This window comes from Schistocerca gregaria, chromosome 3 (genome assembly GCF_023897955.1).
Source record: "Schistocerca gregaria isolate iqSchGreg1 chromosome 3, iqSchGreg1.2, whole genome shotgun sequence".
NCBI lineage: Eukaryota > Metazoa > Arthropoda > Insecta > Orthoptera > Acrididae > Schistocerca > Schistocerca gregaria.
Window position 1 is genome coordinate 448,823,958 of NC_064922.1, and position 27,196 is coordinate 448,851,153.

The 27,196-nt window shown below is 42.1% G+C and overlaps 1 protein-coding gene across 1 annotated transcript in view; it reads left to right on the plus strand.

Annotated features, from left to right (window-relative positions):
- Positions 1 to 27,196, plus strand: part of LOC126354248 (metabotropic glutamate receptor 4-like) — a 769,434-nt gene that overhangs the window by 522,994 nt on the left and 219,244 nt on the right. Inside the window, exon 4 of the mRNA XM_050003756.1 lies at positions 20,496 to 20,747. Within this exon, the coding sequence (XP_049859713.1) occupies positions 20,496 to 20,747 (252 nt within the window). The remainder of the gene's footprint in view (positions 1 to 20,495; positions 20,748 to 27,196) is intronic.

The window sequence follows — 27,196 nt, forward strand, 5'->3', positions numbered from 1 at the left end:
TGGGCGTTGGACGTCGAAAGACGCGGGAGCGGCAGTTTCAAACGTGGCGCCTGCCCCTGGCGCCTCCTGACGTCACCGGTGCTGCCACGGGTAATAGCTCCGCTAGCTGCCAGCGTCGACTTACGCGCGCGAGACACATTGGGTCGATCTGATTGGCTGCTGATGACGTCATCATGCCTACTAAGCGAGAAACCGCAGCAGCCCAGGCAGTCAGTGCACTGCTGACGACGATGGCGAAGATGGCCATCGAAAGCTCGGAGGCTGTAAGGGGCTGAAGAATAATTTTATTCTGTTTAGTCTGATTTAGAAACGTTTTGCATTAAAATTTTATTTTCATTTAAATAAATAGTTTCTGCTTTTTAGTCTTCTATGTATGTGAAATTTATCAATGGATTTCGAACATTTTGATGAGATCATAAACGAAATTTGTGTTAAATTTCAGGTGAATTTCAATGGCTTTTCACTTGATCCTATGTGATGAAGAACAGTGTTCTACCTACCTATACAATAGTCTAATTTTGTTTCGGGAAATAATAGTATAAAGAAGCAAGAAAAAATTTTTGTTGATTTTTATAAGATTTTTATTTTAGTGTTGCAAAATATTGTGGCCAGTATGTGACTAGTATAGAGTAGAGACTCAAAGAACCAGCATAGGCTTGCCAGCCGGACAGGGTCCATCAGCAACAGCTAGCTGAATGTCAAGAGGACAGCAAGAAGAGGAAAGGGGACAGCAGAGATGGCACGGTGGACTCACAATGCTCAAACGGGTATCCTAAGGCACAGAAAAAGCTGAGTTCAAACCAGTGGCGTGTAATGAGAGTAATATGAGAAAGCACGCAGCGAGTACACAACGGCAGGCAAAGCCATGGCGCGGCTGGCATTATAGTGCAGCCGCAAGCTGCAGGGTGGCGTGGCCACAGCAGGCCGCAAGGCAAGTGTTGCAGAGTCAACAGTATCGCACACATGTGTAACAGTTCCGTCTAGCGCATACCTCTTGGAACGCATTCTGTTAATACGTGCACAGAATGCCGGTGTTTCAAAGTTCCCGAAATGTCAGGAAAAACAATCCTTTTCACCCACATCCCCGTCTTGAGGGGAGATGGGTGGATCACACAGACATGAACGTCAGTTAATACTGCATTTTCATCCGAGTCTGCGATACGCTTAAAATTTCAGTTCTCTAGCTCATAGAGAATTTAGTTTGAAATCAACTGCAAAATTTGTGGTGAACAGACAGACTAGAAACTGGTTTAACTATGTTAAGGAAACTATTAGTACAAGATGTAGAAAATATAAAAATGAGTCCTACTACATAGGAAGCAAACAATAATACAGAGATATAACGAATCAGTACTGAGATATAACGAATCTGTTGTTTTAGACTAGAATCTCATCAAATATATTTGGTTTTGCTAGTAACAGGAGTATCTTACCACAGATGATGGACAGTTCTCGTGCTGCATCGTTTATATTCTTCTCTGCAGTCACAGCTAACTGATATGCAGGTGAAGCCCTAACCTATGCGTTTAATCCTAAATTTAGTCACTCTTGTGTGAAGTCAATTCAGTGATACGCGTGTCCACTTCGTCTCTTCGTGTATGGGTGGAAGATCCTGAAAACTGAAGGATAGGCCGAATGTAGGGACTTAGGAGGAGCAGGTGAGGTAGAACACTCGGTACTGCAGTGTTATTTTAAATTAACTTTACTTTAGATAGAAGGTGAATACGTAAATTTGCTCTGAGGAGCACGTAGGTGCGAAGCCGGATGTCTCACGTTCACAGAAGTTACACAGTCAAAATCTGTAGTGGCTCGCCCACTATGAAATAGAAGGAATGTTGCTGAATCGTCTCCTCGGAATCAAATGAGCTGAATCTGGAGCGGAGCTCGAAGATCTTCACGGTGCCGGCTAGAGGGCGCTGTCATCGGTGTCTGTGTCGTAGTGCCAGTCAAAGAACTTGCACCTACGCCGTGGCATCGTAGATAACAATACCACAGTAGGTGCCAACAATTTTAGTATATTATTGCTGCATATTTGCCATACTTGTAGCATCGTCTGCTGGACTGAGATATTCGTTTAAGTACATAAAGCACATCCTCGAATTGAGGCAGTGGTGATTGGGCTGGTGGCCATATATTGTGCGTGCTTTCGATATGGACGTCAACATATTCCTTCTCGGTGGATACTTAAAGCTAAGTCTTGTAGAGCACATTCCTGTTATAATGCTGTGATTCTTATACAGCTGGTGATATCAAGACACGTTTCATTGATGGGTACACCCATTTGTTTTGCATGGCCTGATTTGAGCCATACTTGGTCGCAGAGTGGAACAGCGTTAAAGCACGGAGTCTCAATGTCTGCCGCTGTGCACCTTAGGCGGTTCTGGTTGCGGTGGTATTCAGAAGGGGCTTGAGCGCCCATCGTTTTAGGTGACAGCTCCAACATGCCGTTTGTTGTATAATCACACTCGCTCTGACGTGCCGCCTGCATTTCAGGCACACAAAAACAAAACAAGTTCCAACTAATCTATAGCCCATCAACATCCAGGGAAGCAGCACAATGCACTACCTCGGCATCACACAGGAAACACTACCAACATTGTGCCAGCACATCCGAAAACTGCTGGAGAAAGCCGTGCGTTCACTAATGGGCCTCTACACGATTCTAAATCAAGTACCAACATTACCATCTCACCTGGATGTCACCATTCACTACATTATCTTTTGTGGTTTTATACTTTAGGGCGGCCAGACTGATATGTGCTGTTAGATCGCGAACTTCGTGTAAGCCGTTGTTCAGGTATCTTGGAATTGTGGCTCCATTGTCCCTGTGAATGCACTCTCATGTGTCTGAAGTTAAGGTGGATAATGAAGACAGTCATACATCTACAAAAAGACAGTACATTAATAAGTATTCCAGCAGGTACACTTCATACTAAACTAAGGTGTACAGGGTGGCTGTAATTAAAGTTTCGCTTTTTGAGCCAGTTCAAATGGTTCAAATGGCTCTGAGCATTATGGGACTTAACAGCTGAGGTCATCACTCCCCTACACTTAGAACTACCTAACTAACCTAAGGACATCACACACATCCATGCCGGAGGCAGGATGCGATCCCGCGATCCTAGCGGTCGCGCGGTTCCAGATTGTAGCGCCTAGCACCGCACGGCCACACCGGCCGGCGCTTGAGCCAGTCTACACGGACAATCCCTTTAGCATATGGGTTCCCATCTTATCTAGAATGATGTTGAAACTGTGCGCTGCAGAAATTACGTTCTTAGTTCTGTTATTGTCATGACTTACCGTTACACACCGTTAAGACACTGTTACTGGCACGCCAATATAGACCTTCACGCCCCGAGGTGATCTCCCACTCGACCACAGGTGAGTGGTTAACCTCAATATGAGCAGTAACTCGGCTGGCTACCAGTGCAGACCGATTGGCACGCTCATGGGTCTTGCTGGACGTCCTTTGGATCCTCACGACTGGTCCACAACAATGATGCCAATGCAGCACAGGCTCAAGCTTCGTTACAGTCTGTATCCATACTAAAGGCAGTAGAATACTACACTACACAAACAAAGAAATGACTATCGACTCGTGCTGTGGAAGTGCACTGAAGACACTGAAGAAACTGTATGCGGTAAATATTAAATTAACATCCAGAAATTCAAAAATTAAACTAACAAAGAATATAGATGAAAATATATAAATCGCTCCTGGTTAGGACATCCTAAAATGTCACGAAATCTCTTACTTCCATGTTTCTGCTGTTGCTCGGCCAGTGGATTCTTTCTCCTTACCATTATCATAGACTGTCTCTCATTATCACTCGCTTTCGCCCACTTGCATTTTCTCCGTTTCTTTATTCCTCTCCCACTGGAACTGTCTCATTAGCTCTGTTCTGACACTGTCAACAATGTTTCACTGAAACTGTGTTCCTCTCTTTCTCTCACATTTCCATTATCTCCTTCGCTCTTTATATACCGTAACCGTTGTATCGTTGTATACTATCTTCCAGTACTTATTAATTTTTTATGTCTTACCCACTGACAATGTCTCTCTCTCTCTCTCTCTCTCTCTCTCTCTCTCTCTCTCTCTCTCTCTCTCTCTTAACATAAGAAAGCATGGATTTGCTCGCATGGAAAATTTTAAAGGTGCTCAGAAAGATAAAATGAGACAGCTGATACCGCACTTTTCAGTCAGTCTTTTAAACAGCGGTTTATTCGCCTTTCTTGTGCTGCGACAGGAGCATTTTTCCGCTGGTTTCTTTCTTTTCCCTGCTGCAGTTGGGCTTGTCACTCGTATGAAAGTAACTTTCCGGGTCAGTGAAATTTTGTTAGTTTACTTATGTGAAACTGAAGTGACGCAGAACTAATTTTACGCCTCAGAGCGAATTTTTCGCGCACAAAAGTTCTATATGTGCTTCAGTACTACAACCTGGGTTTCCTAGAACACTTCTGATGATAACGAAGACTCTTCACCGCATATTTTCCGTGCTGTGTCACTTTATAAACTACGCCTTAGCCTCTCGCCGTATTTTGTGTATTTATTTCACGTGTGCCAGTAGGCTACGTTTGAACATCTCCATCACGGAAACGGATAAAGTCGCCATAACTGCTAATACATGTATCCCACTGTGCGACAAAGCAGTCAACGCGTTCATGGAAAAAGCTTGCAGTTGCGTAAGGAATCATGATTTTACTCAGACGTGCAACTTCTTTGTCTGAAGTAAATTGACGACCACGAATGTGTCAGTTCAGGGCTCCACGCATATGCTAATCGCGTGGGGAGAGATTTGGATGATGGGTAAGGGCTTCCCAGAGAAACTTCTACAGCGTATGCCACTCTAAACAAACCTTGTAATGTTTTGGCGGTCGGGACTAGGTGGATACCAACAGTTATGGTAGTTGTTTTTGAAATAATAAACAGATCACTTACTTTTTAGGGCTCTGTTACGGATTAGGTAAAAACGGATACCTTATAGGATTACCTTTATAGGATTACCTGTCTGTCCAACTGTTAGAGACCTGTTTTCCTCAAGAACGGATGGACGTATCAGGTCGAAGTTAATGTCAGATACTAAGGTATACGGTCCCTTTGCTGTGTGAAAGTATAACCTTCTAAGTCAATGAAATCAAAGATACAGATATTTATGTCTCATATTTCGATGCTCGCAAACTCACTCATCAAAAACTACAGGGTACATCCCGTTGACCAAGAATCATGACTGGCAAGAAACAAAGTTTCACAGTACGAGACTTAAATTGTGATTATAACAAACGAAAAAATATTTTGTCGTTCGTATCAGACTATTTGTCTGTCCTTGTGTTCAAACCCCTTTTTATCGGGAGTGGGTAGACATATATCCTGTCTGTATCGATATTGGTAATAGACAGAACTAGTCGAGATGCTCGATTTCCAGGATGGATGAATTTTCTACAAACTTAATTCGGCGCTCTAATCCTGATCGCACTTCTCCGGATTTTTTCCCATCTGTCTTGTTTTCATTTGACTCCCCCCTTATAATTTTCCGTATACTTTATCGTATTACTGAATATTGCAGTATTTGGCTTCCTGAGATTCAATGAGATATGACTATTAGGTAACCAATTCTATTATGGTTGTTACAAAAGATAATACATTAGTTCACTTGTGAACATATAGAAATGTCTGAAAGGGATTTGTAGATGTTCCTTTTCTGACATTTAGTTGAAACCCATTTAGTATATATTCAAATCCATAGCTTTTTTGGAGAGAGTCTTTGGTACGAAGCTGCATTTGATGCCTGAGGTGATATAGAGATTTTAATAACAAAACAAAAGCTTCAAAAAATGTTTGTTTATTTTTAATTTCCAGCACATACACCAGAATCGCTCCAATATCGTTCTCATTAATATTCGATACGAAATTGCAGGCCCATCTGAAATGACGCGTTTGAAGTCTGACCAACTACTGTCACTGCATAACCTCCCCTCCCTCATCGTAGGCAGCTTCATATCTACTTGTTGTTATTATGGCCAAAGAAGTTACACGTCATACTTGAAACACGTTATGTATCTTCCAGTTTCATCTTACACTAAAACCAATTTTAGACAGTGTTCTCTCACTGAGTATTCGAATTCAAATCGTATTTATAATATGTCTGACACGAGGATAGAAGAGCTAAAACACGCAAAACAAAAATTACTAGAAAAAATCAAAAATGAAAACTATGAAAGTCAATGCCGCGAGCAACGTAGTGTGTGGTAACAAGGTCGATTCTAAGTCGATAGTCGAAAACACTGTAGAAAGTGAATCTTACGACCAGCATAAATCACGACCCATGAGCCAACACAGAATCGTCTTAAACACCAACACATACAACGACAATTCAATAAAATTTCAGTTTCAGAAAGCGTGGTAACCTGTTTTATTTCAAGATCGACGTACACAGGCTTCAACGGCAGAATGCGGGCTGCCGGTCGGACTGTCAAGTGTAATACTAGTTTTCTGTAGCAGCCCTCACTGTACGAATAAGAAAAATCAGACAAAGTTGCAAATTCCACTACTTTTGTTTATTCGATGATTAGATTCAGACTGGGACTTTTTTTCATATCATCCTACAGGACAGAAAACCAAATTTACACTACCACACAATACAGGTGTTACCAAATTTTTAAGCACATTCCAACAATACAGAAAATTTATTTTCATGACTCATGTAACAGTTTAATGGTATTTCTGAAAATGTAAAAACCATGTCAAAAAAATATACACGTATTGTGAACTGCAAATTAGCAATACAGAGCATACAGATAACCGGCAGTTTACTCCTCCCGTTGGTGCAAGGAAAGCTCGGGAAGAAGGTGCCCTATCGGGACATAGAAAACCTTTGGTATTTATTACAATATAATGCAGCCATCAAAAGCACAGTAATTAATACAGCAACTGTACAAGTAGACGATGAAATTAATACTTCTAAAATCTTTACTAAAAGCAATCAAATTAATAAAATCACTGAACAGTAGAACACAGCAGTTGGTAGTTGATGGTTGGAGACACATCATCATTGTTACAGTCTACTTAAACCAGTATATATATGTTCCATCATCTTTCGGGCTTGCACTCGGGACAGCGACAATTCTTCTTGTCGCTGTCCCGAGTGCACGCCCGAAAGATGATGGAACATTATGTTCACCGGGAAAACTTCAAGAATCACAGTATATATATGTTGGCCACTGACGGAATCTTGTAAACGATTGGAGCTAAACCCCTCAGCGTCAGTTAAGGCCTGAATATGGTGTATTGAAGAACCGTAACTGGTAGCCATATAATAAATAACATAGAAAGGACGGATGTAGGTGCTCCATGTTATTACATACATCTTGGACTGCGTTTACCGAGGAAACGGTAGAGAATTCACTTTTTCTTGTTACGGGATAATTTTAGATGAAGTCGAAATTGTTGCACATTGGACCTTTTTGTAGACGGTCACAATAGTTGAATATGGCCAGTACTAGACACTTAACTAGTATTATTTCAATGTATGTGGAAAGAAATCTTCTCATTTTTGTGAGGCATAAAGCGAAGGATATTGTTTCCAGAATAGACGAACTGTATTTTCAGTCAATTTAAGTGCGCTAGATAAATGTCTCTAACTTAGAAACTGAGAAATATTTATGTATAATAAGTAAACTTATAGGTACTTGATAATGTATCAGACCAAATCCTAATTCGTTCGTCCATAGATTAAAAATCTGCAACATTTCACTCAGTATCTTCAAACGTTTTACCTTCAAAATGATCAGTAATAAGACGGAAATTTCAATGGCAGAATACGTTTATCCACGGTGTGTATCGCTGGGGTAAGCTTAGTCGTGTAAAAGTAGGAACAGAATGAAATATTAACATGAAACATATTACGAATACTTCATCTTGCGTGCTTCCAAAATTCGTACAAGAAGAATCATTCGTAACAGGTATTGATTAAACCATTGACTTAACCTCACAGCATGATATCTAAAGAGTTAGGTGAGTACTGAGACCAAGTAATTGTCACATCACTACTTTTGACTAGGATAACTCCCATAAAGTTTTGCTCAGGCGAGCACCCTAAAATGTGACAGAGTGCCATCGTGCGTGAAGTATACTTACATCCCTCTGCGAGCCATTTCAGGCGCGTCATGCACACTTATGTCAACTGTTCATGAACACCCAAAATCTAACTGTCACACGTATGCAAATGAGGGGAATTTCGGACATCATGTTAATACAGTTACTTCTTCTCATTTTTACGTAAAAAGTCCGTGAACGACAGATAGTAGAGGGGAGTGTCGTACGCAGCAACACAATGGTTTTTGGTCGGTACTTCAGCCCAGTGGCTGATTTTAGAATCACATGAAGTAGAACACACTAGATACCACTATAAGCAGTTTCTGTTGTTGCTAGACGTGAGGTTATGTTTTATGCAGCATTTGTTCACGTAAGTTCTGCATCATATATTAAAGCTATCTGGAATATATGGTTAATTCTTCACGTACAGAATTTTCTGGTAAGTGAAGTGCTATATATTTTAGAACCATTTGAGTAACATGTGGACAGTTACGCCATTCTTCGTCGGCCGTGCACCACTTGTTCCCTGAAAAGAAAGGTCATTTACCACGGAACATGTGATACTAGTAAATTGATAAAGATATGAGACAGTGAAATTTTTTAAGGTCGTACGGCGGGCGTTACTTATCACGCGAAAGTATCAACAGCTGCCGGTTGGGAAGCATGAACATTTCGGCACCGTTACTCGGTCAGATAGTCGGCAACCTCAACATTTCTGTATGCAAGCTCATCAGAAAATTGTTAGGAGAGCAGAGCACAGACCGAATACCTTTGTTACTCTCGTAAAAATATGAAAGAGATACTAGGTAGGACGTTACATCGCCTAGCAAGTGTTTCACTAAGTAGTAAAGACACTGTAACAAATTCATTATGCAAATGTAGCAAAACTGAAGACCACTGATGACACGCGAAGAGTAGAAACGATTCGCTCATTACGAATGAAGTCGATGAGCGGAGCCTCTGCTCGACGACACAAATACTCCACCCCCACCAGCTTAGAGCACTCGACCGGTAGGGTAGATGACGTTCATGTCATTCGCAGTCGATGTGTTTGAGATTCATCTAGTGTTGGTCTTACTCTTGCCGTCTCACGAGAAAATCAGCGATCCGTAGCCGCTGATAATGAAGGAAAGCATCCAGTAGCGAAGTCAGCACAGCAGACAGAATTGATGACTAGTCCAGGGGCCTATGAACACGGCTCCTGTCCAGGGCAAAGGCTGACCTAAATCTGCATTGTCGCCGGATCGTGAGGCTTACAGCACAGGCGGGCCTGGTTCAGCAGTCAGCATCACATCACGGCATCCAACATCACGCTCCTTCTGAGAGGACAACAGGGGCAGTGATGTGGGAGGGATTCAGTACTCCCCGAAACCGTCTGTGAATCAAACTCACACGTCGTGGTTACCACCGTCTCCAAGCAGGGCTCCGACGTTGACGTGCCTGCCTAACCATTGGCCGATACACCGCCAGCCCAAAGTGTCATCGACTCAGGAGTTTGGTGCAGCGTCCTTGGCAGTCGTGACTCTGTTGTAGGATTCAGTGGATTCCTCTCCGGATTACATAGACAGCAGCCATCGCAGGAGACACGGCAACGACTTGTACTATGAGTAATAAATGGAATACTTGAATACTCACAAGTCCTCGGTCTGCATCCCGATGAAACAGTGGGAGGGCGGGGGGTTCCAGGTTGGCAATGGGCAATCCCCATACTTGCGACTGAACTCAGTTTCTTTAATGTCTTAACGGTTTTACCTGTCTTGAAAATGGAAATGTGTGTAAGTTTTCAGTAGCTTCTATTTCTGAATGCACGCTATGTGATCAGTAGTATCCGGACACGTGGCTGAAAATGACTTGCAAGGTCGTGGCGCACTCCATCGGTAATACTGGAATTCAGTATGGTGTTGGCCCACCCTTAGCCTTGATGACAGCTTGCACTCTCGCACGCATATGTTCAGTCAGGTGCTGGAAGGTTTCCTAGGGAATGGCAGCCCATTTTTCACGGAGTGCTGCACTGAGGAGAGCTATCGATGTCAGCCTGTGGGGCCTGGCACGAAGTCGGTGTTCCAAAACACCCCAAAGGTGTTCCATATGATTCAGAGCAGGACTATGTGCAGGCCTGTCAATTACAGGGATGTTATTGCCGTGTAACCACTCCGACACAGGCCGTGAATTATGAACAGGTGCTCGATCGTGTTGAGAGACGCAATCGCCGTCCCCGAATTGCCCTTCAACGGTGAAAAGCAAGAAGGTGCTTAAAACATCAAAGTGGGCCAGTGCTGTGATATTGCCACGCAAAACAACAAGGAATGCAAGCCCCCTCGATGAAAACCACGACCACAACACCGCCTCCGAATTTTACTGTTGGCACGACACACGCTGGCACATGAAGTTGACTGGGCATCCGCCACACCCACACCCACACCCACACCTACACCCTGCCATCGGATCGCCACATTGTGTTCCGTGGTTCGTCAATCCACACAGAGTTTTACCAGTTGTCCAATGTTTTCTCTCCTTCCACCAAGAGAGGCGTCGTTTGGTATTTACCAGCGTCATGTGTGGCTTATGAGCAGCCGCTCGGCCATGAAAACCAAGTTTTCTCACCGCCTGCCTAGCTGTCATAGTACCTGCAGTGGATCCTGATGCAGTTTGGAATTTCTGTGTGATGGTCTGGTTAGATGACTGCCTATTACATATTACGACACTCATCAACTGCCGGCAGTCTCTGTCAGAAACCGGACGAGGTCGGCCTGTACGCTTTTGTGCTGTACGTGTCCCTTCACGTTTCCACATCACTATCACATCGTAAACAGTGGACCTAGGTATGTTTAGGAGTGTCGAAAAGTAGCGTACAGACGTATGACACAAGTGACACCCAATCACCTGACCACGTTCAAAGTCCTTGAGTTCCGCAGAGCGCCCCACTCTGCTCTCTCACGCTTCTGACACCTGAGAGAAGCAGTCTGCAATAATATGATTCGGAGTGTTCCAGCAGGCCTTTTTTGGGAGCTCTTTTCTTTCACGTTTCCTGATCACTTTCTTTCACTCATTTTTCTTAACAACACGCCGTTCTTATACCGACACAGAATAACGAACGAGACTATCTGTAGGCATTTGCCTCTTTTACCTCTCCATATTGCAATATACTCACTTATTAGCTGAAATGTCTGCTTGAAAGACTTACGAATGAGTTGTTGAAGAAAGAAAGATTGCAAGAAAAAGGACATGAGAAAGTTACAAATTTTACCGAGAACATGTGAAAAAAACTAGCATTTCTTTCTTTATACTGTATACAGCCAGTATATAAAATTTCAAAGACGCAGGGTGAATACCAGACGAAGCACTTTAATCACAAACACAAGTGTTCAGTGACCTGAGACGGTGATATGTGAGCTGAAGGATCACATGACTAAGCATGAATAAAATAAAAGAATAATGTAGGTGTTAGCGTATACCGGAAGTGATTATCAGGTAAGGCAAAGTTCTAACTATCGTGTGTGTCTTAGCCAAGGTCGCTACAGGCTAAACTCTATTTATAACGGTCATTTTTCATTAGATTTTAAAAACATAGCTCTGTTCTTTAGGTACGGAATTGTGAAATACGTCCCGCTTGGTGCATTTTAACTTCATGCCATTCGTATTGTAATATCTGCCGGTGCGTTAGTAAGAACTTTGCCTTGTCTGAAAAACCAGTTATATTCTAAAACGTACATTATTTTTTATGTAATTGAAGATTAGTTATTTGATGCTTTGGGAAGTCATTTAAAATAATATTGGTTTCGTTTTTTTCACACCTACAAATATCCTCCTTGTTACTCTTCTTATTACAACAATGGCACATTGTTAATGAGCAGAAAAGCTAAACACCCTTCATAATACCTAAATCGCAAAAGGTAACATAAACTGAAACAGCCACGAAACTCGCTGGTGAATTTGGGCGAAGACGTTAGAGAAGCCAATATGGATGAAACATCTTAAGTTAACGGCAGTGAATTTACGCGAATTTTAAATAAGTAAACCACAATCAGATTAAAGGTAAACGAATGCACTGTGTCAAGAACAAAACGAGTCAAACTGCTTTAACAAGGATCAAGATCTAAACTGTTCATTGTCGATTAACAAGATAGGTCACCACATGGAGCTAACACCATGCCTCGCCCTTGAGTACGCTCACTCGAAAGTACACCACAAAGTCAAGACCGCCAGCATCCTTCAGCCCTCTATACATAAACGTCACTTCATGTGACAGATCGAACAAAGTTTATCAGCACATCATTTGCTGTTACCAACATTGCCTCGAAGGATGCAGTGAATTTTGCAGTAATATCCATGTCGCTGTCATGGGTCACTACACTCTGTTTCAAAGAAGCGGAGTGACATAGATATATCTATATTTGCAGCAAACAATCGAGTAAACATCTACTGCGTGGCAAATGTTAGTAAATATTTAACATTTTGTGATGATGAAAAGCTGTGGAGTATACAGCCAACTCCCAGACTTTTTTAATACGGTTATCAATATTTGACGCTACGTTTCCTCACATATGAATGCAGTTATTTTCGTTGCAGTGAACTTCAGCTACTGAGAACGCAATACCGGTCGTTTAAAGCTCACAGTATGGCGGGGATGGTATTAGAGCTATGCCCTCGATTTAGGGTGGAAAAATGGACACAGAGCGGCATGAAACTGGGGAGATTACTGTATTTTAGATCATAAAAAATGTCGTTTTAATTTTGCAGTTAACCACCTTTCTTATTTGCTTTGGGCCCTGTCGATCGAGAAATGCAGCCATGTAGCCCCTTCCAACCATAAAAATCACATAATTCTCACGAATGAGCCAGTGTGTTGAGTGGGATATAAAGCAAACATAAGTAGCAGGGTACAGCCGCTGTGGATAGAGACTGTGCTGACATCAGTATCAGCGCGACATCAGTATCACCGCGTTATTATCAGTCGTGTCATATTACAGCTGAGACGATTGTGCATGTCATATTTTGCTGACTTCAACATTAGAACTTCCTTATCTCGAAGATCATTCCAGGAACATCCTTCCACGTGCCTATATGGGTGACTTTGATTTGAAGCTATGTATCGTCCACCGTAGAATAATGAAACCAATAGATAGCATATTTCTCTATAAATAACCAAAAACTAACATTTGCTTGTAAACATAAATAACGAGTAAGTACTAAGTATTTGTTGAACGTGAGTTTTACCCTGAATACCACCCCACGAACCCAGAAAATGCTCAGTAGATAGAAAACCAATTTCGCCTCCCATTTCACCCTGCCATCAGCAGATGGCTGCACTATAAATGGATCAAAGTTCGATTGTTGCACCACACCAACAGACGGCTCCTTGTTCAAAAGTGTGTGAATTCCTAAGGGACCAAACTGCTGAGGCCATCGGTCCAAAGACTTACACACCTCTGAAACTAATTTACGCTAAGAGCAACACACACACGCTTGCCTGAGGGAGGACTTGAACGTACGGCGGGAGGGGCCGCGCAATCCGTCACATGGTGCCTCAAACCACGCGGGCCACTCGGCACGGCAAATCGCCCTTACACCGTTGGTTGTACCATGAGTAAGGAGTTCTCTCTGTTACCAACAGATGGTTCTACAGTAAAAAACACAACCGGTCTTAAGTTAATAATTTTCCACAGCGAAGATGTTTTGCAATATTCTAAAATGTCTGCAAAATACTTCGGCAGCGCCAAACCTGATTGTTAACAGTGAGCATCCATGGCTTAGTTGAGGTTCATACATGAAATTACTCAAATAAATTAATGAGATGTCACAATGTTACAATTAAAAATGATGCATGGTTGTAAATTGATTATTTTTCACTTTTAATATGTTGAAATAATTGTAAAATATCTGAAAAATACATCAGCGGTGCGAAAAAGTGCGATGTTTACATTGCTGTTTACTGTTAATACATGAAAAACGCTGTTTGATGTCACAATATTGTAAAAATCGTCAGACCTGTAAAAGAAAGACTGTTTTAATTTCCACCTCGATACATATTCGTCAAATTAGTGCCACTAAAACCCAAAAGTATGTGTAGTTATGATAGATGTCAAAGCCTAATAGCAGCTGACATTTCAGAAGGTAGGTCTACCAATTCGATGTCAGAAAACTACCCTGACCAGGCTCATGACTACAGAAAAAAGGGGTTACCTAAGCAGGAAAATATACAAAAAACTTTCCTAACGAGGTCTAGCCGTACCACACCCTTAAAGTATATATTCCAGAATTTAAATAAGTTCTCAAGGATTATTTTCGGAGAGACAAAGATAATACATCGTGGCATTCAATAGAAACATTGTAACGAAACTATTTAATGCCAGTTATTGCCATCTGTAATTACAAATCACATACACCTCCTAGAAGCCATGTAAATAACAGCAGTTTGCAGGCAGAAGGCTCACTAAAACCTTCATAGACTCTATTTGTCCGATATTATTGCTCAAAATTTTCTAAAAAATGCATGAGTAATGTCAAAGAAATGAGGTTCACGTTGTTAAACGAGTAAAGTGGATACTGGATCTGAACAGTTGCGTTTCTGGAAACTGTGGCTCACGAAAACAAAAGCCTGTAGCCCACTACACCACCATAAACACAAGCATGACACAATCGTCTTATTAGGAAACGTAGGAAACAATAAGGTGAGCGTATCATCAAAAATATTACTTAGATAATAGAAGAACACGTAGACTACAACTTGTAAACATGAAACCAAAGTCGGTAACAGTGAGAGATGTGACATTTGTAAAGACAATATCCGATCGATATCTCACAAAAAAGGACTTATCATACCATATTGAGCTTTGTCTCACACTTTGAAAGCACAAATAAAATTATTGCCACGTCGAAATTGTCAGTATAACTCTTTACAATACACGTTTATCGTACTATAAGCCAAAACTCTAGGAAAAATCTATTTCGTATGCCTTGCAGACACGAAGAGTCACTATAAAGAGTCACTATAATACGCTAAGCATAAGACTTTGTATGACTACGCTCCATATAAACGCTAAACAAATGCCAAAACATATATTAAAGTGATGCTACTCACTATAACCTATACACCTGTAGATGTATATGTGGAAATTATCGTCTTAAAAAAAGAAAAAAGGTGAACCACAACCGGAAATGACGTTAGAAACTATACCACACAATGATAATACCCGAGCTGAAATATACGCTTAACATCAAGCATTCAACCACATATGTTGTTGTGGTCTTCAGTCCTGAGACTGGTTTGATGCAGCTCTCCAAGGTACTCTATCTTGTGCAAGCTTCTTCATCTCCCAGTACTTGCTGCAACCTACATCCTTCTGAATCTGCGTAGTGTATTCATCCCTTGGTCTCCCTGTATGATTTTTACCCTCCGCGCTGCCTTCCAATGCTAAATTTGTGATCCCTTGATGCCTCAGAACATGCCCTACCAACCGGTCCCTTCTTCTTGTCAAGTTGTGCCACGAACTCCTCTTCTCCCCTATTCTATTCAATATCTCCTCATTAGTTACGTGATATACCCATCTAATCTTCAGCATTCATCAGTTATTTTGCTCCCCAAATAGCAAAACTCCTTTACTACTTTAAGTGTCTCATTTCCTAATCTAATTACCACAGCATCACCCGACTTAATTCGACTATATTCCATTATCCTCGTTTTGCTTTTGTTGATGTTCATCTTTTATCCTCCTTTCAAGACACTATCCATTCCGTTCAACTGCTCTTCCAAGTCCTTTGCTGTCTCTGACAAAATTACAATGTCATCGGCGAACCTCAAAGTTTTTATTTTTTAACCGTGGATTTTAAAACCTACTCCCAATTTTTCTTTTGTTTCCTTCACTGTTTGCTCAATATACAGATTGAATAACATCGGGGAGAGGCTACAACCCTGTCTCACTCCCTTCCCAACCACTGCTTCCCTTTCATGTCCCACGATTCTTATAACTGCCATCTGGTTTCTGTACAAATTGTAAATAGCCTTTCGCTCCCTGTATTTTACCCCTGCCACCTTTAGAATTTGAAAGAGAGTATTCCAGTCAACATTGTCAAAAGCCTTCTCTAAGTCTACAAATGCTAGAAACGTAGGTTTGCCTTTTCTTAATCTTGACTTCTAAGATAAGTCGTAGGGTCAGTATTGCCTCACGTGTTCCGATATTTCTACGGAATCCAAACTGATCTTCCCTGAGATCGGCTTCTACTAGTTTTTCCATTCGTCTGTAAAGAATTCGCATTAGTATTTTGCAGCCGTGACTTATTAAACTGATAATTCGGTAAATTTCACATCTGTCAACACGTGCTTTCTTTGGGATTGGAATTATTATATTCTTCTTGAAGTCTGAGGGCATTTCGCCTGCCTCATACATCTTGCTCACCAGATGGTAGAGTTTTTTCAGGACTGGCTCTCCCAAGGCTGTCAGTAGTTCTAATGGAATGTTGTCTACTCCCGGGGCTTTGTTTCGACTCAGGCCTTTCAGTGTTCTGTCGAACTCTTCACGCAGTATCATATCTCCCATTTCATCTTCATCTACATCCTCTTCCATTTCCATAATATTGTCCTCAAGTACATCGCCGTTGTATAGACCCTCTATATACTCCTCCCATCTTTCTGCTTTCCCTTCTTTGGTTAGAACTGAGTTTCCATCTGAGCTCTTGATATTCATACAAGTGGTTCTCTTTCTTTAAAGATGTCTTTAATTTTCCTGTAGGCAGTATCTATCTGACCCCTAGTGACCAGATGTCTTGTTCCACCTGCCACCGAACTTCACTAATTCCCACTATATCTAACTTTAACCTATCCATTTCCCTTTTTAAATTTTCTAACCTACTTGCCCGATTAAGGGATCTGACATTCCACGCTCCGATCCGTAGAACGCCAGTTTTCTTTCTCCTGATAACGACGTCCTCTTGAGTAGTCCCAGGCCGGAGATCCGAATGGGGGACTATTTTACCTCCGGAATATTTTACCCAAGAGGACGCCATCATCATTTAACCATAGTGTAAAGCTGCATGTCCTCGGGAAAAATTACGGAAAATTACGGCAGTAGTTTCCCCTTGCTTTCAGCCGTTCGCATTACCAAAACAGCAAGGCCGTTTTAATTAGTGTTACAAGGCCAGATCAGTCAAGCATCCAGACTGTTGCCCCTGCAACTACTGAAAAGGCTGCTGCCCCACTTTAGGAACCACACGTTTGTCTGGCCTCTCAACAGATACCCCTCTGTTGTGGTTGCACCTACGGTACGGCTATCTGTATCGCTGAGGCACCCACCAACGGCAAGGTCTATGGTTCATTGGGGGGGGGGGGGGGGGCACAGTATATGTTCTCAAATCCTGCTGCATATCGACGTTAACGATATGGGCCTGTAATTTAGTGGATTACTCTTACTACATTTCTTGAATATTTGTGTGACCTATGCAACTTTCCATTCTTTGGGTACGGATCTTTCGTCGACCGATCGGTTGTATATGATTGTTAAGTATGGAGGTAATGCATCAACATAATCCGAAAGGAACCTAGTTGGTATTCAGTGTGGAGCAGAAGACTTGCTTTTATTAAGTGATTTAAGTTGCTTCACTACTTCGAGGATATTTACTTCTACGTTGCTCATGTTGGCAGCTGTTGTCGATTCGAATTTTGTAATATTTACTTCGTCTTCTTTTGTGAAGGAATTTCGGAAGGCTGTGTTTAGTAACTCTGCTTTGGCAGCACAGTCCTCGATAGTATGGTTCAAATGGCTCTGAGCACTATGGGACTTAACATCTGAGGTCATCAGTCTTACAGAACTTAGAACTACTTAAACCTAACTAAACTTAGGATATCCACACTTCCATGCCCAAGGCCGGATTCGAACCTGCGGCCGTAGCGGTCGCCCCGTTCCAGACTGAAGCGCCTAGAACTGCTCGGTCACAATGGCCGGTTTCGATAGTATCTCCATTGCTATCGCGCAGAGAAGGCATTGATTGTTTCTTGCCGCTAACATACTACATGTACGACCAGAATCTCTTTGGATTTTCTGCCATGTATCGAGACAAAATTTCGTTGTGTAAACTGTTATAAGTATCTCGCATTGAAGTCCGCGCTAAATTTCGAGCTTCTGTAAGAGATCGCCAATCTTGGGGATTTTGCTTCTGTTTAAATTTGGCATGTTTGCTTCGTTGTTTTTGCAACAGTGTTCTAACCCGTTTTGTTTACCAAGGAGGATCAGCTCCGTCGTTCATTAATTTATTTGGTATAAATCTCTCAATTGCTGCCGATACAATTTCTTTGAATTCACGCCACATCTGGTCTACATTTGTATTATTAATTTGGAATGAGTGGAGATTGTCTCTCATGGAGGCATGAAGTGAATTTTTGGAGGATTTGGGGAGTACAATATTCAATCATTGAAACAAATGTAATTAAAAATCAATTTTTATCTGTGTGCGGTATAATACGTGTGTTATTATTTTCTGGCAGACTGAGGAAAGTACAACTTGTATTTCGTCATATCGCAATATACTACGGCCTGAAGAGTCATGTAAATTTAACTTCCGTTATCATTTTGTTTATTTTGGTATGGTGAACCAATTACAAACTTACGCTACCGACAATTATGACTATTGTTATCTAGCTTCAAAACATTAATGTTTATACGGAACGGAATTTATCTGTCTGTACCAGTTAACTGAATCTGGCTGCAAGAAGAGTTGTCTAAGGGTTTTGCCACACGCAACCCACTGACATTCCTAAGTCTCTTCGTCTGAAGAAGAGTTCTGTCCTCACGCAAGAAGATTCAGTTCTTTGTTAGTCTGAGACGAGGGATGCTGCGTTAGATTACAGCGTTCCTTCCTTGAAATAATTTCGTTGGACAACGATGTTTTGAAATGAGAGAAATCTACACTCTTTCGTTTTGTATTATCAATTATTATTTGCGCTGTTATGTTAAGACCTCAATTGTTATCTTAGCTGTTATTACTTACTGGACTACCTATGCTCAACATGTTGCACTCTATCAAAATTGAACTTGTGCGTAAACTGTTATATTCAATATTCCAAACTTTCTTCTACACTTCGTATTCTTCCCATTATTTCTTCTCATAATTAGACATAATACTTCCTTTTCTTGTCTGTGCTTTCGTCTACCCTCTGTGCCCTTGCTTGGACTCACCTCTTGGGGCGTATCCTTTCGGCTGACGCCCTGGTGTAGCGTAGCTACGTCATTTGCGACACTTGCCACGTATTGCATCGTATGTCCTCAAGTAATTTAACTATGAGAGAACTAACATTTCAACAGTTTCTTTTTCTGTGCGGTGCTTCTTTCAAACTGCTACATGTTCTGAGTTTTAAGTTTGAAGTTACTTTACCTGTACAGACGAGTCAAATGAAAGTTAGGAAGATGGAAAAAAGTAAGTAAACTGTTTATTAATTCAGAAGTAACTTTTAATACATTTTTTTACCACTGTGGAGCAATTTAGTCTTTGAACTTCATGGGGAAGTATCTCAGTCCCCCACACTCGTTGGGAAACCCTTACACCCTTACGAGGTGGTGGCGATCTCTTCTGAATAGCACGTTGCAAAGCGTTCCAGATACGCTTAATAACATTCATGTCTGGGGAGATTAGTGGCCATTGGAAGTGTGTTCCTGGAGACACTCTGCTGCAGTTCTGAAGGTGTGGGGTGTCGCATTGTCCTGCTGGAAATGCCCTAATCCGTCGGAATGCACAATGGACATGAATTGGATGCAGTTGACCAGAGAGGATGCTTAAGTACGTGTCACGTGTCATAGTCGTATATAGACGTATCAGGTGTTCCATATCACGCCAACTGTAGACGCTCCATACAGTCCCCTGCTGACATTCCTTAAACTCTGAAAGCCCATATCGATGATGTTCCGTTGAATGGTTCGCACGCTGACACTTGTTGATGGCGCGGCACTGAAATCTGCACCAGTTTCCGGAATAATTGCACTTCTGTCACGATGAATGGTCCTCTTCAGTCGTCGTTGGTCCCGTTCTTGCTGGATTTTCTTTCGGCCGTAGCGATGTCAGAGATCCGATGTTTTCCGGATTCCTGATATTCACAATACACTCGCGAAACAGTCGCACGGGAAAATTCCCACTTCATCGCGTCCTCGGACATGCTGTGTCCCATCGCTCGCGCGCCGACTGTAACACCATGTTCAAACTCACTTAAATCTTGATGACCTACCGTTATAGCAGCAGTAACCGATCTAACAACTGCGCCAGACAGTTGTTGTCTTATAGAGGTGTTGCCGGCTGCAGCGCCGTATTCTGGCTGCTTACCTGCCTCTGTATTTGAATACGCATGCGCATACCAGTCTCTTTGGCGCTTCAGTTTGTTTTGAAGCCCCTGGTGACGTCAGCGGCGCCCCCTGTGCCGCAGGTGCTATCATCTTCGGCTCGGACCAGGAGGTGGCGGGCGTGATGCGCGCGGTGCGGCGCTGCAACGCCACCGGCTCCTTCTCGTGGATCGGCTCGGACGGCTGGAGCGCGCGGTCGCTCGTATCGGACGGCAACGAGCTGGAGGTGGAAGGCACGCTGTCCGTGCAGCCGCAGGCCAACCCCGTGCAGGGCTTCCACGACTACTTCCTGTCGCTCACCGTCGAGAACAACCGCCGCAATCCCTGGTTCGTCGGTAAGTGGCCGCCGCCCTGCGAGCGCTGCGCAGCTGGCGGTAGTTTAGCGTGATACGTTGATGAGCCAAAAGGTCAGGCCCGCCCACAGCTGGACTGAACATCGCCTCGCAGTCTTGAGCGTACACAACGCGAAAGGAAAGTATAAACTGAACCGTCAGTTAGGGCGATTCACAAACAACAACTTAAGTACATATGTTATTCCAAAAACGTTTTCGTGGAAGCAGGGGCCAGGAGGTGCTTGTGAAAAAACACACATTGATAAGGTTATGTTTTATTTTAAAAGGTTCTCTCAGTAATACATTTTTAAGTCTGGCATTGCTTTAAAAAAGAAGAAATACAAAACAATTTCAAATAGCTTGACAAATTCCATTATGAAAAGGAGATTACCAGATATGACATTAACAGCTTGCCAATAATGAGATTTTATATATATATATATATATATATATATATATATATATATATGACAACAGTTAAAAATCTCTTTTAAAAATAGCTCTGTGTAAAGGATATTGCAAGGTTTGACGTTAACAATAAGAAGCTTTTAAACTTGTTATATCAATAAGGGAACAATTCAAAAAAAACTTTAAGTTTCTAGCTTGTACTAAGCAAAACTAGTTGTCACTCACAAGTTACATAACTTATATTTGTTACAAGATAAATGTGAATAAGACAGCACACAAACTTTCACACTAAAGGCAGTACCCAAAAAAAATTTCCATACCTCGGTGAGGGAGTGACACGTGTAAAGGGGCCCAAATCACAATAGGTGCAATAGTTACTGGTGGTCTACAGGGCTACAGCGAATCAGCCCCAAAACTTCCATTACAAGCCGCCAACCTCCCCGAGTTACCCAAAACCACAAGATGTAGCAAGGGTGGTGCCTGCACAGACTCCGAACCACAGAGATTCGCGATACCGACCTTAAATCATCCGATCGAGATGTGAATGAAAACGGCCCGACCGAGAAGCAATTACCACATTCCCGCGGACAGGCAAACGAAAACTGTTGTGGGACGACCCCAGCAAAACCACTGGTGAAAAAACTCATCCACATCACTAGAACTTGAAAACCTTCTCTGTTTCATAAAAACAGTACTCAACGTCTTACACTCCACCCCAGCGCCGGGACACATCGCACTTCCAAATGCTCGTCAGAGCCAACCGCTGCCAGTGGTGTCAACGGCCGATAAGAAGACATACGGTCCCACGCAATGACTTCCTGCACCACGGCTTCTAAACTTCATAAGCCAAGTACATGCGGGTAAGGCAGACTTAGCGCCTGACATCCAAGACGTCGGCCAAAGCACGTGGCGAGCAGTTGACGACCCCCAACAGCAGGGCCCCGCTCGCGCCACCACGTCTCTCGGTCACGGCCCAGTACGTCCTCCTCGATCGTCACGCGACTGTACACTTGCTCCACTTCCCGCCAGATGGCGGTAGCGATCCAAACAACGCGCCAAACCGAAAGTGCCACCGCAAACACTACACGCGAAGCGAAAGCACTCCGCCTGGCGCGCTTTTCGAAGAGCCGTACACAACTACGGCTCATAAAGGGTGTTAAAAATGCCAAATAGTTTGGGAGATAGTAGTAAACATCCGAACAAGGAAAAAATTCCAATAAACTTGTTCATAATGGCTGAAGACGGTTGGTTGTGGATATACCGTCTTCGTGGCAGGTAGTATAACCGTAATAGGTGACAATCATTGAACTATGTTAAAGAAACCTAAATTAGTTACAAACTGCGGCGGGACACACCTTATTCAACATGTAAACGTCACTACAAATACTCGAATTTGGGTTATGGCATGTTTGATATACCTTCCATCATTGACGATGATGTCGGACAGGCGCATAGCGAAATTTTGCGTGACCCGCTGAAATGTCGTGCTGAATGACTGTTTTCAGCTCAGCAGTGAATGGTTTCAGGATTATTGCTGGTCACCTTGTCTTTAATGTAGCCCCACAAAAAGGAGTCGCATGTGAGATCTGGCTTCGCAGGATAGAGCGATCAGGTTATGGTTATGGCTGTGGAGATGGCAGTAATCAGTTACTGTTAGCTGAAGAAAGCACACAAACTTTATTGTCCTAAGAACCACTTAGTTACACATTACCTTAAAAGAATCAAATTAAAACAATACAGCTGAAGGCCTAGTTAAGAAACCTTGCAATACCTCGTGGGCTGAAGGCTAGAAACCACACCAAAACCGAGAACAGCTGAAGGCCTGAACACAAGTTATAAACATTACTTTAAGGAATACACGGGGCTGAAGGCCTTGGTTATGAAAAAAAAATTTCACGTAAATACTCGGCTGAATAATACATAACATTCCGATCCCTTTTTCGTACAAATCTAAATGTGAACCTGCAATCCACTGACAAATTTTAAGCGATTGTTTAGAGATGTTTATTGAGTATTTTCGCGTGATTTAATCATGATTTATTCGGTTCTCTTCCCAAATCGCCTTTGTTTCTGTAAAAAGGCATTTAAAACAGTGAAATACTCTGTAAGATGTTATCTTCATTACCCGGAAAGTTCCGGTTTTTCCTTGGTACCTATGTATACACGCCAAAGGAGAGTATTATGATGTGGTTGCCGTCACTGCAGTAACAACGCAAGAAGAGAACATGGCAAGTCCCATCGCTCAATTTCCCAGAAACTTCGTTCAGTGTACAAGGTGTCAAAATAAAGGAATACGTGTCTCGGCTTATCTGTAGATACTCGACCGTTTCTGAAAAAACGACGGTCAAAATTTTCAAGGTATGTCTAAGGTACTTTATGTGCCTTTCACCGCGTGACTTCCTGCGACGAAATAGTGACGCTTTCATTTTGCACCCCGTGTTATTTATTTTGCTTTATTTTTATTGTTTCCATTCATCTACCCTTGTCCGTAGAATGTTGCTGCATGAGTGTTTCTTATCAAATTAGGGGATACATGGAGAATTATAATAATTGTAAAATTACAACTCTGTTTCTCAGTAAGGTCGTACTTTGTTATATAATATATGTGTGTATGGTATGTTGAGTGGTTAAAATCTTTTCAAATACTCATACTCTCATATTTCATTCTCATACCAAATCTTATACTATATATCATGTTCTATTCATATATTTGTTCTGCAGGAAGATTTGGTACTTTCCCTTGGATGATACCGATCGTAGAAACATCCGAAACACAAATGTTCACGAAAGAAATATCGTTTACATTGATGAAGATTTCGTGCGTCGGCAATAATCTCGCTGCAAACAATCATCATTTTTCCGAAAACAATTTCAAATAATTTTCACATTTTTTAAACTCATTCGTCTGACATAGAGTAATAGACGAATAATGACAACGTAACGTCAATATGTACTGGAAAACATTCGTTTAGTAATCTCCTACAGAGATGGGTATTTAAATGAAAACAAAAATAAAATTGAGTTTTGAACGCAGGACGCAACATGTAGAAGACGTAACCCTAACCACCGTGCCACCATTTCCTCTGAGGATATCGCGCTGTAAGAAACACATAATACTTCAAAACGTTCGAAAATTTTGACCGTCGTTTTTTCAAAAACTGTCGAGTATCGACGACAAGCCGAGACACGTGTTCGCTTATTGTTACCTCTCTCCCACAGTGTGAAGTTTCTGGGAAACCGGGTTATAGCACTTTCCGTGTTCCCTTCATCAGCCTTGAGACGCTATGTTGTTCCTCCATTGCAATTATCTACACATGTGGTGCAATCAGCAATTCTTCATTAGTAAACCTATTTCTACAGCTGTGTACCACTCTTCACGCACAACTAAAACTGTCGCTAAACGATCGCAAGACAGAGCAACACTGAATCGAAGCTTCAGGACAGATCAAAGTGTACGTTACTGTTGGCTAAGTGAATGGAGCAAGTTTATTTCCAAACAAGACACACATTGCATACCGTTGACAGCTAAACTGTGTTCAGGTAAGGAGTGAAACGGGGGTTAGAAATGAAACGAAATGTAATTACCCTGTAATGAGCCACTGGAGACCAGGGCTCGCAGATAACAAAATACTCAGAAAATGCCCCTGAAGTAAGGAATTTTTTCGGGAATGTTCAGTTTCCCCTTTATGCCGTGACAGGCAGCAATATTAAAACCCTAAATACATTACAGCAGGTATTATAGTCGATCTAGTACTAGCTCAGAGAATCATTTATTATGTTTAGTTTCAAATTGAAGATGAGTATTACGCATTGTTTATACAGTGTGACTTTTAGATGCAACGCGGAAATGTCGTCATTTAATAGTCAACTGCAAAGATTTCATCAATTACGTCAAAATTTCTATCAATACGATCGACCTTTGGCGTATCTCTATTGCCACGACGAGCAGCAGCGTGGAAGGCTCCCTCGTCAGCACAATCAAAAGTATGCAGTATTCGATCCTTGAGGTTCGCCAAGCTGCCTGGAGGAAGTCTATTGTTTCCAAAGTTAAGACCGTCCTCCGGCTGTTTCACTACCGAAACGTTTCGTGGTTTTGAAAACAGCGTGCTTATTTTTTGGCAAACTTATTATATTTCAACTATGTGATCGAACATAATTCCTGTCCTCACACTCAGCAGTTATCCTAAGAGTAGCTACAGAGCGTATTTTTGGCGGGAGCCCCCAACTTGCCACAGAACCGACTGATAACACGATTCTGTTATCGACGTTAATTTACATAAAATGAATCGACAAACGACGTGCAGAATTGCACAAAGACATACAGTATTTCTACCTGCAAATAACTATGGCATGGAGTAGGTACTCCGAGCGTTGAAATCTGTCTGCAACAGCACCGCGCAAATACAGCCACAGTAAATAACAAGACAGGGAAAAACATGGCGCCCTTACCTCTCAGCCAATCAGCGATTACATCACCAGTGGCCACTCCATATACTGGTTCCCTATATACTGGTTTCCCTCTGCGCCATCTGTCTGTAAATCGTATAAACTTTGTTCGATGTGTTGCTGTATTTGAAGTGTTTGTCTGTCCCCCACTCACACGGTTATAGTTGGTGGGAACTTTAACCTTCCCTCGATATGTTGGCAAAAATACTTGTTCATAACCGGTGGTAGGCAGAAAACATCTTCCCAGATTGTCCTAAATGCTTTCTCCGAAAATTATTTCGAGCAGTTAGTCCACGAACCCACGCGAATTGTAAATGGTTGCGAAAACATACTTGACCTCTTAGCCACAAACAATCCAGAGCTGATAGAGAGCATCATGACTGCTACAGGGATTAGTGATCACAAGGTCGTTGTAGCTAGGCTCAATACCGTTTCTTCTAAATCCACCAGAAACAAACGCAAAATAATTTTATTTAAAAAAGCGGATAAAGTGTCACTAGAAGCCTTCCTGAGAGACAATCTCCATTCCTTCCGAACTGACTATGCAAATGTAGACGAGATGTGGCTCAAATTCAATGATATAGTAGCAACAGCAATTGAGAGATTCATACCTCATAAATTGGTAAGAGACGGAACGGATCCCCCGTGGTACACAAAATAGCTCCGAACGCTGTTGCAGAGCATGCGAAGTTCAGAAGAACGCGAAACCCCGAAAATTGGCTAAAATTTACAGACACGCGAAATTTGGCACGGACTTCAATGCGAGATGCCTTTAATAGGTTCCACAACGAAACATTGTCTCGAAATTTGGTAGAAAATCCGAAGAAATTCTGATCGTATGTAAAGTACACAAGCGGCAAGACGCAGTCAATACCTTCGCTGCGCAGTACTGTTACCGACGACTGTGCCGCTAAAGCGGAGTTATTGAACGCAGTTTTCCGAAATTCCTTCACCAAAGCAGACGAATGGAATGTTACGGAATTTGAAACACGAACAGCTGCCAGCATGAGTCTCTTCGAAGTAGCAACTCAAATCGCTTGATACGGGCAAGTCTTCAGGTCCAGATTGTATATCGATTAGGTTCCTTTCAGATTACGCTGATACAATAGCTCCCTACTTAGCACTCATATACAACGGCTCGCTCACCGATAGATCTGTACCTACAGATTGGAAAATTGCGCAGGTCGCACCAGTGTTTAAGAAGGGTAGTAGGAGTAATCCATCTAACTACAGACCTATATCATTGACGTCGGTTTGCAGTAAGGTTCTGGAGCATATACTGTATTCAAACATTATGAATCACTTCGAAGGAAACGATCTATTGATACGTAATCAGCATGGTTTCAGAAAACATCGCTCTTGTGCAACGCAGCTAGCTCTTTATTCGCACGAAGTAATAGCCGCTATCGATAGGGGATCTCAAGTTGATTCCGTATTTCTAGATTTCCGGAAAGTTTTTGACACAGTTCCTCACAAGCGACTTCTAATCAAGCTGCGGGCCATGGGGTATCGTCTCAGTTGTGCGACTGGATTCGTGATTTCCTGTCGGGAAGGTCGCAGTTCGTAGTAATAGACGGAAAATCATAGAGTAAAACTGA